Source organism: Microcebus murinus, chromosome 6, assembly GCF_040939455.1.
Source record: "Microcebus murinus isolate Inina chromosome 6, M.murinus_Inina_mat1.0, whole genome shotgun sequence".
Taxonomy (NCBI): domain Eukaryota; kingdom Metazoa; phylum Chordata; class Mammalia; order Primates; family Cheirogaleidae; genus Microcebus; species Microcebus murinus.
In genome coordinates, this window is record NC_134109.1 from 93,740,479 (window position 1) to 93,754,487 (window position 14,009).

At 34.5% G+C, this 14,009-nt stretch overlaps 1 protein-coding gene across 13 annotated transcripts in view; it reads left to right on the forward strand.

Annotated features, from left to right (window-relative positions):
• TCF12 (transcription factor 12) overlaps nucleotides 1–14,009 on the forward strand; it is a 356,100-nt gene that overhangs the window by 160,043 nt on the left and 182,048 nt on the right. For all 13 annotated transcript variants that reach the window (XM_076004399.1, XM_012783051.3, XM_076004401.1 and 10 more), the window contains one exon: nucleotides 3,591–3,693. In XM_076004399.1, the coding sequence (XP_075860514.1) occupies nucleotides 3,591–3,693 (103 nt within the window). The remainder of the gene's footprint in view (nucleotides 1–3,590; nucleotides 3,694–14,009) is intronic.

The following is a 14,009-nucleotide window of genomic DNA, read 5'->3' on the forward strand; positions in this document are numbered from 1 at the left end:
GGCTCCATCTTAACCATTGCTTACTTTGTTGTTTCTTTCTTGTTGCTCCAACCACTTCTTTAGGCTAGGCATCTTCCACTTGTGTTCTCTAGCCCTTTGAAGGTTACAGCATTATTTTGCTTGGTTCTCTGCTATTTTGTCACCCAATGACTGCTTTGGATTATGACATTTATCCTTTTTGACTTTTCTACTTATTTGGACAGCCATGCTCATTGTCTAACTGTGTATCATAGTTGAGGAGGCTGCTGTTTAAACTCCTAGTCAGCTAACCTGTGTCTTTCTTTGAGGCTTTATTTGACTTCTACTTAAAACTACATGGATGAATACATACATACATAAAAATACTTTGTTATTCTAATTGCTTTATTTTTTATTTTTATCTCTGGGATTTCTCCCTAATTTATACTTCCCTAGAAACTTCGGGTGTTTCTGGAGGGAAGGGTACCTGACTGTCACCTTTCTAGACCTCTCTATAGAAATTTTTATTTCTGGTTTGTCTAAGTTCTTGCTACTAGAAGTGTAGTCCAAGGACCAGCAAGCAGCATCAATATCACCCATTTGTTAGAATGTAGATTTCATTTCAAGCCTCCCTTCAGACCTTATGCATCTTAATCTGCATCTCTAGTTTATTGATGTGAACAAAGAAGTTTGCAGAGCACTGCTCTAGGTATCCTCCAGCTAGATGATGCATTAACATGCCAGTAGTTACCTGCATACATCTCTAGAATTGATCTTAAATATATAACCTATGGTAATCTTAAATGTTTGTAAGTTGTTTCATGGCTATTCATCTTGTTTGACCAAAAATTATATTCTGGGTAGGTGTCACTACTACCATTGTGGAAGCGGTGACAAGAATAATCTCAAACAGTAGCCACTCCCCAGTCTTTGCAATGAAGTTTGGGGATACAGTTATATTAGATCTAAAACTAGGACGAGCATTTGTAAGTCTGGTTATCTTTGTTCTTTCCCCTAGCACCAGTTTGCATTTATAGATGAAGAACTATCCTTTTCTTGCCTCTTGGGCAGTGACTTTTAAAGAAAATTATATTTTCTAAGTTGAACCATCAAGGTGTGGGGAGAGATATTTAAATTTCTATTTAATTTTTATCTTAAACAAGGGAAATTATGATTTACTGATACTTATGTAGATTAACAGTATATGTATATAATCTATGAATAAATAGATATTGAAGGTTCATATTCATATCTTGTATTTGATGAAAAAAGTTTATAGACTCCTACTCTATGGTGTAATATGACAGTCCCAGATTTGATAAGTGGGATTGTCTGTGGAATAGTTTTTTTTTTTTGTTTTTTTTTGTTTTTTTTTTTTTTTGAGACAGAGTCTCGCTTTGTTGCCCAGGCTAGAGTGAGTGCCGTGGCGTCAGCCTAGCTCACAGCAACCTCAAACTCCTGGGCTCGAGTGATCCTTCTGCCTCAGCCTCCCGGGTAGCTGGGACTACAGGCATGCGCCACCATGCCCGGCTAATTTTTTTTATATATATATCAGTTGGCCAATTAATTTCTTTCTATTTATAGTAGAGACGGGGTCTCGCTCTTGCTCAGGCTGGTTTCGAACTCCTGACCTTGAGCAATCCGCCCGCCTCGGCCTCCCAAGAGCTAGGATTACAGGTGTGGAATAGTTTTTGACTGGGGAATAATCTTGTAGCAGATTCTGTACTGCCTCCTGTGATATGTGAGTGCACATGAATAAAGGATAGTACTTACTATTATTTTTGTATGGTTGACAGTAAAATAATTGTTCTGTTCTCTGAGTAGTCTGGGGACAGAGAAAAGTTAGATAAGTATGATAAATGGTACTACATGTCATCTATAAAATTAATAAAGTGTGTATAATCATTTGGTGATACCATATATGTATATCTAAAACTTAGATATATTTGTATACTGGTGCTTTAGAAAACAGTTTCAAAAAACAACTTTAGTGTTTTAATTTTTATAGTTATGAAGGAAAAAAGTTTTTTATTATACTTCAAGAATGACGATAACTGAGACCATACAAAATTAATCTTTCACTATCATTTAACATTAAAATGTAGTGTGAACAGTGTTGCTAATCTACAAATACATTTCAGTTGGCATTTTTCTAGGGTAATATTATTTTAAGATGATGAACAATATTTCAGTGAGTGTTTTATAGATTTTGATGCCTTATTTTGACTGTGTGCAAAGAAGAGCAGTTAGGAACAGTGGCAGAGAGAAAGAAGACCTGGATGTATGTGAGATAGTGGTATATGTCACTTAGCACTTTAACAGTGTTAGTTTTAAGTGATAAAAGTAAACTCTATGGAGTGATCTTAGCTAGAAGCCATTCTGTTTTTGTATGTAGCTTCTGCTGCATGTGGCTGTGATATGACTATGGTAGTAATTACCAGGGGACATCCTTGTGGTCATAACCAAGTTGTAAACGTCACCCAGATTCTTCTTGAATGTCTATCACATGTGTATCAGTGATTCTAAAGCAGATAAAAATGAAACAAAGATTCATTTGGGAGTTCGCACTCCCAGAAGATTAGTTTTAAACAGAACAGCAAAAGGGGTTGTGACATGCATCCATAAGCAATTGTGATGATTTGACAGTTATTTAGCCCTTGGTTTCTAGTGCTTTGGTTGAACTGACAGCATGCCTGCAAAGATGGTGAGGCCTATTTCAGCCCTATTAATGTCTTCTTGAATGTTAGCCTGCAGTCTGGGTAATGATAAATGTTCAGTGATTGATGATTTTATAGTCCCAGGAGATTCTGGGTGGTTTCTGGTTTCTTTGATCCAGGGCAGTTTTTTCTTCTTACTTGGGCCTGTTGTAAGTTTTTCTGGTCTTTACTATGACAGATTTTTATTGGCACAGGGATAGGTATCACCTGCAATTTTAATTATTAATAGGATTCAAAGCCTATTATTTTGGAGGGGTTGCTGTACTTAGTGTGTGTGAGAGTCTGAGAACCAGGACAGTGTTTAATCCACAGGGATTTTATAACACTTATTTTATTTGTAAACTTTGTTTTTTTCTTTTTCCTTTGCTTTTAAAGAACATGTTCTAAGCTATATGGAGAAATTTAATAATAGCTATTTTGAAATAATAGCACTAGCTTGCCTAACCCTTTATTTGTAGGGCATGGGAACAGAAAAAGAATAGGAAGATAGAGAATGTTTATTTTTCCTTATTTATTACAACTCAGAAATACAGTTTCTTAGTTCAATTATTTTATTTTTAATGATTCATAGAGCTTCTTTTTGAATATAAAGAGATCTTAGAGCTAATTTTAGTAATAATTTTTGTAGCCTCCCATCAGAAGAGCTGATACTTTGAAAACATTGATGCTCACAGTTAGTGTTTATTTTCAGAAACCCAGTTTTCTCTAAGATCAATAAAATATTTTTTGACTTTAAAATTTTGAAAGGAATAAAAGGGAGCAATTCTGCTGTTTAGTCTTTCAAATAATGAACAAGAAACTTGGTTAGGAGTGACCATTTGTAAGTCTGTATATTAATTAGGAGAGTGTCATTATGCTCAATTAGCCGGACTGCCAAATAATCTCTTTAATACTCTGGTCTTTTTCCCCCCCCAGGGTTTTACAGACAGCCCTCATTACAGTGATCACTTGAATGACAGTCGATTAGGGGCCCACGAAGGCTTGTCCCCAACACCTTTCATGAACTCAAATCTGATGGGTAAGTTGGTAATTCTCTGCAAGTAGTCTTCTCAAAGCCTCTTTGGTCAGAGACATTTTATCCCTTTGTCCAGGAAGGACACGTAAGTATCTAGAAGAAAGTTTTTGAGTTTCTGTTTACATCTAGGGCTTTCCTTATTCTGCCCAGCTTAAGGAGCAAACATCAGAAATTTCGGGCCTTTTCTTAAAATATTAGTGTTATTGATGTCAAGAAAGGAAGTAGCAATGTTTTGAATGTCAATTTTGGCAGTGTCTTTGTGACCTCAACCACTACATGTTTTCTGTTTTCTGGATCAGAGAAGTGTTTCAGGGGTATTTGTGATTTACTATTTGTCTTAACAGCTGTATGTGTGTGGTATGACATAGCAGTAATTTTAGGCAGGTTTTACTCACATTGGACAATATTTCTTTTGGCATTATTTGATTAAAACTTAATAGTACATTTAGATGTTGCAAGATTTGTTTTAAGCACTTGAGTTCATAACAGGAATTTTTAATAGGAATTTTAATAGGAATGTTTTGGTCTGCAAAAGTGCCAAGAATATGACTTTGAAGAATATGACCTACCACCTAAACCTGATTTTTATATTTTGACAAAAACTTTATGGTTAGATATTCTGTCTCCTTCTACCCCCTGCAAAACATTCCTCTTTTCCTTCCCCTTTTCTTTCTCCAGTGATGGTTGAAGTTGTTCAATCTGAAGTGATAAGCCCAAGTTTATTTCCCAATTTGCAAACCATTCTTTTTCTGTTTTCTTTTTTAGTGATTATTTTACCTTTTTGCAAAACCTGATTGAAAACAATCTCTGTGTTCTGACATTATTTTTTCTGCTTGCTTATTCTGGGGCTGAGCACATTACAGAAGCTTTATTTAATTTGTCTTACCGATTGTCATTGGCATCATGTAAATATGGAAGGTTTGTGTAATTGACATTGATTTCATTATTTATTCAATTTCTTAAGGACATGACCTATATTGTGATCTTAGAATTGTCCTTTTAAGACACAGCCATGCTAATCTAAGTGGATTACTCAAATCCAAAATCCTGGTGGTCTGCAATTTCTTTATAAATGGTTTTGCTTTGCATAGTCTTTGTTTCCTTTATCCTCTCTATTGTTGAGGAGCCAGTCTGATATTCTGGTGTGAATTTTGCCTTAGGCAGTCCATGTTTTGAAGCCAGAATCATTGAATGACACCATAGTAAAAAAATCTAATCAGCAATAAAAATTTGTGTTTAGAATCACAGTTTGTTTCAAAATAAATGCAAATGGAAAATCATAGTATTAAATATATTATTATTCCAGGTAAAAATCAGAATTAAATTCAGAGCAATATTATTATAGGCTAGGGAAAACTTTCTAATTATTTTTAAAATTTTCTGTGGTTACCATCAATAGATGCAACACTCCAAATAATTTCATTTTGCTGTGTAACTTTCCCCAAGTAGGATTTATACTAAGTGTAGTAGGGCAAGTTAATGTCAATGTTTTTGTAATGTCAGATTAAACTAAGCTTTCTTCATTGAAGCTATAACTCTGAACTGTGAAAAATCAGAAATTGTTCTTTTTGTATTTATGTTCTTACCTTTATTCTTCCTCACAGCGATGACTTTCAGGCCCAGTGGATTTACGTTATTAGCACAGCTTTGAACCAAGATGACTATTAAAATTGTGGGGGACAAATGTGGGAATTAAATGAATCCTAAGAGGTATGCATGTCAGTCACATGCTCTGAGCAGCTGTTGACTAAAAATATTTCTGTAATCAGTTTGAGGTAGCATTTTCTTAGTTGGAGCAATTATGAACACGCTTGTTGGTTTCTTCGGTTTTCAGATGATTATTAGAATACTTTTAATAGACATCCATACTCTCTATATAAAACCAAAATCTAAAATAAGTCTTGAAGTAAAACAATTTTGATTTGTAAACACACCAATCTCTTCACAGTTCAAATGAAAAAAATCTACATTCATCTTAACTACCTTGTGTAGATACTACCTTGTAACAGGTGCAGATATATAGACCATACATTTTCATTGTGAGTTTTAACTACCTAATTTTAAAATGTTTATTTACATATAAAGGAGGAAGAAATAATCCTGAAATGATTAGGCAGATGTGTTCAAAAGAAATTTACTGGGTCACTGGCAATACCTGATTTACTACAGTTCCTTTATTTCCAGTAAAAATGATCAAATGAGGTGCCCCAGTCTAACAACTCAATATAAGCAATCTGCATGACAGTAGCTTTCTTTTATAAATGAATGTCTCAAATTGTAGTGCAGTTCTGTACAGCAAAAGGCAATCCAACTTGATATGAGCTGAAGTAACTGAACTGATGCTGAAATATGTGGGTTTATAGCACTAGGTAGAGTTACAGTGGATAGATTCACTTTTACTAGCTGTTTGATAATTAAAGAAGTTTCTGGCTATAAAAACCTAAATTGTTAAAGCTCTTCTGAGAAGTGTATGGCACTATTAAAAGTATTTGAAACTATTGATAACTAGTCATCACAGCAGGTAACAGTTGAGAGTGGTTCTGTGAATGATGAATGCTCAGAAACAGTTAAAGCTAATAGGAAAGCAATAACATATTTCATCATTGCTGTCAACATATGAAAACACCATTAAGTAGGGGAGAGGGATTGTATGTCTAGGGAATGTTTTTATTTTGAATATTATGTTCAGCCATAAGCACATTTGCCTGAAGAAATAGTGGATTATAAAGTGCCACTGCCTTCCCTGATAGAGCTTTCAAATACTTGAATGATTTTGTACATTGCAAAAATGAGAAATTTAGTCTGCCAGCAGTTGATAATGATTCATTAATGAACAATTTGCCACAGAAAGTGCATTGCTGTATTCATTTAGATATTTTGAAGTGTTTTACACAGGAAGTAAAGCTATTATACTGGATCAGTTAGTGTTTCTTTTTAACAATTGCAGAATTATCCTGTAGATTTGTAAATATGGAAAAGAGAGCTTTTCTTACATTTCAGGTGAGATAAGTGCTATATCCTTTTGGCACATCATTAGGTAGTTAGCATCAAGTGGTTCTATACTGTGTTATACTAAAACTTTGTGCAAAGCTTTGATCATAGCAATTAATTGCAGTACTGTCACCAAATAGCCTTGTCTGTCTCTAGCCTTTTCCAGCTTTGGTCTTTTTCTCCACCCTTGGTCACCTCATTAATTTCAGTAAAATTTGTTTTCCTTTACATGTTAGTAGTTAGTCATATTTTTGGTGACTAATGACCAGTTTACTAATTGAACATAGAAAGGAATTATTTCACAAAATTGCCTAACTTCCCCAAATGATTGTGGAATTACTATTATCTTTCTACCTCTCCATGTTTATGAAAACTTTATTTATTGGGGAGTAGTGTATGCATGTGTTATAAATGGAAGACTTAAGAGGTAAGATTACTTTCAATTTTCACTTTTTCTAAGACCTTCAATTGTGCTCCTCTCTGAGACCCTATTTTGCCTCTAGAGATGGTTTGTTAATATTTTTTATGTTACAAAATGGAAATGGATGTGTGTTCATTTAGGGAGGAAAATGCAGGGCTGAGAGTTAGGAAATGTAGATTTTAATCTAGACCCTGAAAAATAAACTTTACCTTTTTGATGGGGTAATGCTGGATATTCTCAAAGGTCTTCTGAATTTTATAATGCCATAATCTGATATATCTAATAACTTTTATTCAACCCTGAAAAAGGCTGCAGCTAGAATTATAATTGCTATTTTGCAAATGATAAAAACTAAGACACAGGACAAGTAACTGGTTTTTCCTGAGGTCACAGAGCTGGTAAATGGCAAAACTAAATGTAGAACCCATGTCTCCTGATTTTCAGCTGTGTGTTCTTTCGATTAGGCCATCCTATTTAATGTAAGATATTTGCTCTTTCTTCATAATGCTCCCAGGTTTAGATATACTCGTCTTGAGAGATGACTGTGAAAAAAAAGATTCCATAGTGAAATAACTTTGGACAGCATTGTATATCAGTTGTTTGCTCTTAGAGATTCAGATCGTACTTTGGGATGTTAAAGACTGAAAAAACATAAAGCTTATTTTACTTTGTTGTTTAGCCCACTACATTCGAGATTCATATGATGTGCAGAAGCCTTTGTGTAAAAAGCATCATTAGCTTCTGGGGAACTAGTTTTCCATAGGACACACACTGGGAAATGCTTCTGGTTATTTAAAGAAAAAAATACATGAAAATTCTCTGAAAAGTAAAATAGCACGATGTTAATGGAATTGCTGCACAGTTGTCCCTTGGTATCCATGGGGGACTGGTTTCAGCCTCTCCCTGACCATGGATACCAAAATCCATGGATGTTGAAGTCCCTTATATAAAATGGCATAGTGTTTGCATATAACCTAGGGACATCCTCTTATACTCATTTTCTCTCCCTTCTCCCTTCTCCCTTCTCTCTCTTCTCTCTTCTCTCTTCTCTCTTCTCTCTTCTCTCTTCTCTCTTCTCTCTTCTCTCTTCTTTCTTCCTCAGTTTTGGCATCATCATAGCTCACTGCAACCTGCAACTCTAGGGTCAAGTGATCCTCCTGCCTCAGCCTCCCTACTAATTGGGAACACAGGCACATGCCACCAAGCCCTCCTAATTTTATTTATTTTTTGTAGAGACACACTGTCTCACTATTGCTCAGGCTGATTTCGAACTCTTGGCCTCAAGTGATTCTAACACCTCAGCCTCCCAAAGTGCTAGGATTACAGGTGTAAACCTCTGTGCCGGCCTTCCCATATACTTTAAATCATTTCTACCTTACATGTAATGTCTAATACAATGTAAATGCCATGCAAATGGTTGTTATATTATTTAAGAAATAATAACAAGAAAAAAATCTGTATCTGTTTAGTACAGATGCAACTATCCATTTTTTCCCCAAATATTTTTAGGACACAGTTGGTTGAATCCATGGATGTAGAACCCACAGATAATGGAGGGCTGATTATATATATATATTTATAACTCATTTTAGGCATCTTAGCTAATTTAACAGATTGGGCCTGATCCTTCAAGTATGTTGTTATTAAACCTCTGCTTGTATAAGTATTTGATTTATAACCAATCCTGTCCTTCCATTGTTGCTAGAGTCTCTTTGCTCAGCTCCACCCTTCTCCACCTCAAGATTTAAAGGGCCTGTCTGGTAACAGCTGCTATGTTTTATTTCCATTTTATTGTGGGTTAAATAGATTCTGGGGGCTTGTCTGGGAATTTAAACCCAAGTACACTTTTTACTATATATTCAGTACTCCAAACAATCAAATTTCAAAGAAAACTCTTTGGTATATTTGATAGTGCCTGCTCTATAATTTATGATAAATCCAGAATTCTCCTAGAGTTACAAAATATATGTGGAATCACTGTTTTCAGAATATCAAAGTACAATAAAACTCTACCCTTGGGTGGGGCGGTGGCTCTTGCCTGTAATCCTATCATTCTGGAAGGCTAAGGCAGGAGGATTGCTTGAGCTCAGGAGTTTGGAGACCAGCCTGAGCAAATGCAAGACTCCATTTCTATCAAAAATAGAAAAAATTAGCCAGGCATGGTGGTGCATGCCTGTAGTTCCAGCTACTCAGGACACTGAGGCAGGAGGGTTGCTTGAGCCCAGGAGTTTGAAGTTGCAGTGAACTACAACAATGCCACTATACTCTAGCCTGGGCAACAGGGCAAGACTCTGTCTCAAAAAATAAGCCAACTCTACCTCAAAAGATGTCTAAGTTTGATATACTTGAAATTCCTTCACTAGATGAGATAATGAAAATGATTATAATTGTGCTTATGGGAAACAGTATGGCTTAGTATCTGATTTGACATTATTTCATGAGGATGAGGCCTTCATACTTTCTCAAGTGTTTTGTTATATTAACCCTTTGTCTCATGAAAGGATTTGATTGTATATTCATTGATCTGTTTTCTCTGACCTTTGACTGCTTACAAACACAGAATGTTGGCACTGGGAGAAACCTGAGTGAAAGAGACCTAGTTACAATTAAAGAAACTAAAGCCAAGAAAAATGAAATGACTCGTTAGTAAGTAAGGTACATGGCCTGACCCTTTTGATTCTAATTATCTCACAGTTCCTTTCTGTTACATTGCTTTTTTTACTTCTCATGTTCAACTCTTTGTTCGTTTGCTGCCTTTTTCATCATTATAGCTCTGACATCTTTTATTTCCTCTTGCTACTGCTTAGAGCCTTATTAACCAGTCTCAGTTGTTGAACAACTTCCAACATCCCTTCCATGTTTCCATTCATCCATTCATTCTGCCCTTTACTATGTTAAAGTACTGTATGATGGAATATAAAGGTGAGCAATAATTCAGTCTGTCTTTATACACTTTACTATTTTAGTCTGAGAGGAGAGGTAAGATAAGAACTTTGATAATTATTATACATGGCAGAATGTGAATGATGACAAAGAAACTCGTAGGAATATTCAGAAGAGACTAAGATCAGGCACAACCAGAAGTGATCAGGAATAGGTTTATTGTCGAGTAGCATTTAATCCAGTCTATTAGTCAGAACTCTTTCTGTCACAAGTGATAGAATCTAACTTAAACTACGTTAAATAGAAAGTAGCATTTATTGACCCACATATCCAAGAAGGCTAGGAATAGATTGATTTTGGCATGGAGTATCTAGGGGTTCAAATAGTGTCATCAAGCCTTCCTCTTTCAATTTACAAGTGTTTGTTGAAAAAAATCAGATAAAACTGGAGAGGCATATCACGCCAGGGGGGGAGGGTTTGAGAAATGGGAAAGGGCAAAAGTATGGTGTTCTGGTCTCTCTTTCACTGCTAATAGATTCTTCACTCTAGTCTTTCTAAATTGCTCTAAATTGTTCTTTCTGACTACTATACTTCATGATATTTTATTCCTTAGTGGTATGGAATGTTTTCTTTCAGTGGAAATATACAATATAATCCCTTTCTATGCCCCTACCTTGCCTCTGCAGCCTGAAAAGCAGCCACCTTCCATGATTAAGATGACTTTTGATAACCAGTCTCTGAAGCTGTTTCTATAAGCCAGAGATGACCTAATGGCATCTTTTCTGGGAGAGACCAAACTAATACTACCACCTTACTTTGAAAGAGGTTTTATACTTTCCAGAGTACTCTTGTATAGACCCAGATCCTGCTTATCTATGGGTAATTAGTCCTAGAGTGACTTACTTAAAAGAGTAAACAAGATTTCTGAAAGTGTAGGAAAAAACATTTCATTTAAATTTTATTTTGAAAATTAAAGCTTAAAACAAGAAAGTAATAGTAATAAAACAAACTATAATTTATATTATCCACTGGGTCTTAGATTTAAAAAGAATGAGTTGTTGGGTATTTTTTGGATTTTTTTCTCCAGAAAATTTTATGGTAATATGTTAATATGTGTTCTTTATTTTACATTTGAATCTTGTTGATTTTCTCTTCAGTTATTAACTGATTCTTAGATCCTAATCTGTCAGCAGTTTTATATTTGATTAAATGGTTCTTTAACATCATTTTCATGGACTTCATGAAATCTTGAGTCTTTTGCGTGATAATCAACTTACAGTGGATTTCTTTTGTATTTATTCTGTATTATGGAATATTTAGCAAAAGATTGACAAAAGCCTTTGACTTTAGCTTGAGACATGGCATCTATACTATCTGTAGGTCTGTAGGGGATATTTCACAGAGACTTTTTAAAATTTTTTAATTTTTTTAAGTTACCTGGTCTAATGAATTTTTTCATGAGGTCACAATTTGACTTAACAATGCAACTTTACAAACTGGTAACTCGAGGGACACAAATAAGGAGAATCGTTTTTATTTTTATTTGTTTACCAAATCCGTTTACTCATTGTCACTTGCATGTATGTTGTCTATGATCAGCAGTAATCTTTACTGTTCCTTACAGTTTTATAGTGGGCCAGTGGTGTAGATCTGATAAATGGTTCTTCTGGAATTGTCATGTTTGCGTTCAGTTCTTGCCAAGTGAACATGAACTCTTAACTAAGGATATTCTGAGCTCTGCCTATAGTGAGGTGGATAGCAGGGGCTGTGGCTACTTGGTTACTAGATAATAAAGGAAAGATTGTTTTAAGGAACTTTTATAAGCTTTACAGTTTTGCTAGATGCATAGAATTTCAGAAGCACACTGTCGCACACAGTTGAGAATTTGGGACACTATTTTGATTAGGAAAAGTCTTACAGCAGCTTTATCAGATTGTGCCTCCTATGTGGTAGCATTTCAGATTCACTTATGGTAATAATGATGCCTTTATCATTTAATAAAGGTTTTCTGTATTTTATTAAAAAATAAATGCTTAACTACTAAATGTTTGAACAGGAATGGACCTTAGAGATCATCTGCCTGAGTGGTTCTCAGCTGGGAGTGTTGAGAAATAATGTGGTTGTCATAAAGACCAGAGGTAGGGGAGGTGCTCCTGGTACTCCCCATACCCTTAAAACTCCAGAACCTCTTTCAAAGTAAAGAGTTAGCACTAGCTTGATTAGTGGTCACAGTGTTTATGTAAGTTTTAATTAGCCATCAAATAAAGTGATTTTTTTTTTTAAATTTGAAAGCATATACTACGTTGCTTTGGTTTAAATTATACAACTATTATTGTTTAAAGTATTCATAGCTGTATAGATTTTTTACTATGTTGCTGATGTTTAATAAGCTTCACATTTTAAGTGAAGCCCCTGAAAAGACTGTTGCTTATTTTGAGTGTCAACTCACCATCTTTGTAGTCTCCTTCACATCTCAGTTTCTTTTTCCCTTATAAAATTCAGCCTTTGCTTTTCATAACTCATGTTTCTCGTGACGCGAACTTTGGATTTTGTTGTTGTTACTTGTGCTTTTAGGTTTTTATGAAACCTAGAACTTACCATTCAACCTATATTTTAGGACTTTCTGATAAACATACACATACATGCATATATATTATATATTATATATATGGGGCTGAGATTTTAAATAATTGTTTATTCTTGACAAATGTTTCTTTGGCTATAGCCATATATATGGTATGGTTTAGTTGTTCCATAGTCATTCTTGTATTACATACTTGTTTTTCACTTTGAGAGTACCTCTGGAGGATTGTCAGACTTCTCAGGTCCTATGAATTTTCTAGGGAGTCACAATTAAATGGGAATAGAATACGAGGCCACTTCACAGCAAATTAAATCAATTAGTTTATTTATCGTCAATTATAAATTTTATTATTATTTATAATAATTTCACTTATGTACTTTTCCATACTGGTCCCCAGGATCAGGGGTCAGCAAACTTTTTCACAAAGAACCAGATAAGAAATAATGTAAGGTTTGTGGTCCAGAAGGCAAAATCAATGATACTATACAGGTACTTATATTAAAATAACCATTTAAAAACATAAAAAGCATTCTTAGCTCATGGGCTATAAAAATAACAGTCAGTGGCCTCGATTTACACCATAGGCTATAGTTTGCCAATCCTGTGCTAGATAATTTAACAAAATATTTTAAACAGTAGTAACCATGCTAATTTGTTGAATAGTTAAGAAGTCATATATGTAAAATTCTATGGAAAGTATCAGTGTTTTTGCGTGTATGTGTGTATGTGTGTGTGTTTATTTTTAAAATATTCAGATGATGTTGATTGGTGTTTGTGGTAATGGTAGAGAATTATTTCTAAAATTTCCAGGGCTTCATTGCTTCTATAATGAATAGTAAGTTACTTATTAGGTGAGTTGTTTTTCTGTTGTTTTTGTCTTCAGATATGATACTGAAATACAGTATTGGTAAGTTGGCTTTCTAGGCAAATGTTAGATTTTTCTCCATCTTAAATCCTGTTTTTCCCTTATTTTTCTATAATACAAAACTATATAAAAAGAAACTACTTCTCAAAATGGCAGTGAAAGACTATAGTTGTAATGAATTGAACTATATTAGGAGAAGAAAAAGTGAAAATTAGGCTGCTCGATAGAGAAGTGGCAGTAGGATACTGGTACCCTTTGTAGAGAGAGGTCTTCAGAGAATAGCTACTTAGAGTCTGTAGGAAGAATCTGTGGTGAGAGGATTGTGTGAGAAAGGCACAATCATTGAAAGTATATTCTTGCTTTAGTAAGAATCTACACTCCTAGCTTGGGAATCTTCCCAAAGGGTATGTGCAATAAAAATATTACAGCACTTTTCTAGGCTTGTATGTGAATAATATTTGTAAGATAATTATAAATTATGGATTTTATTATAGTTCATAAAATACATTTTTAAAATTTCATGTACAGTGATTAATGGTTTGTGTTTGAGAAATTTTCTGATTATTATCTTATTA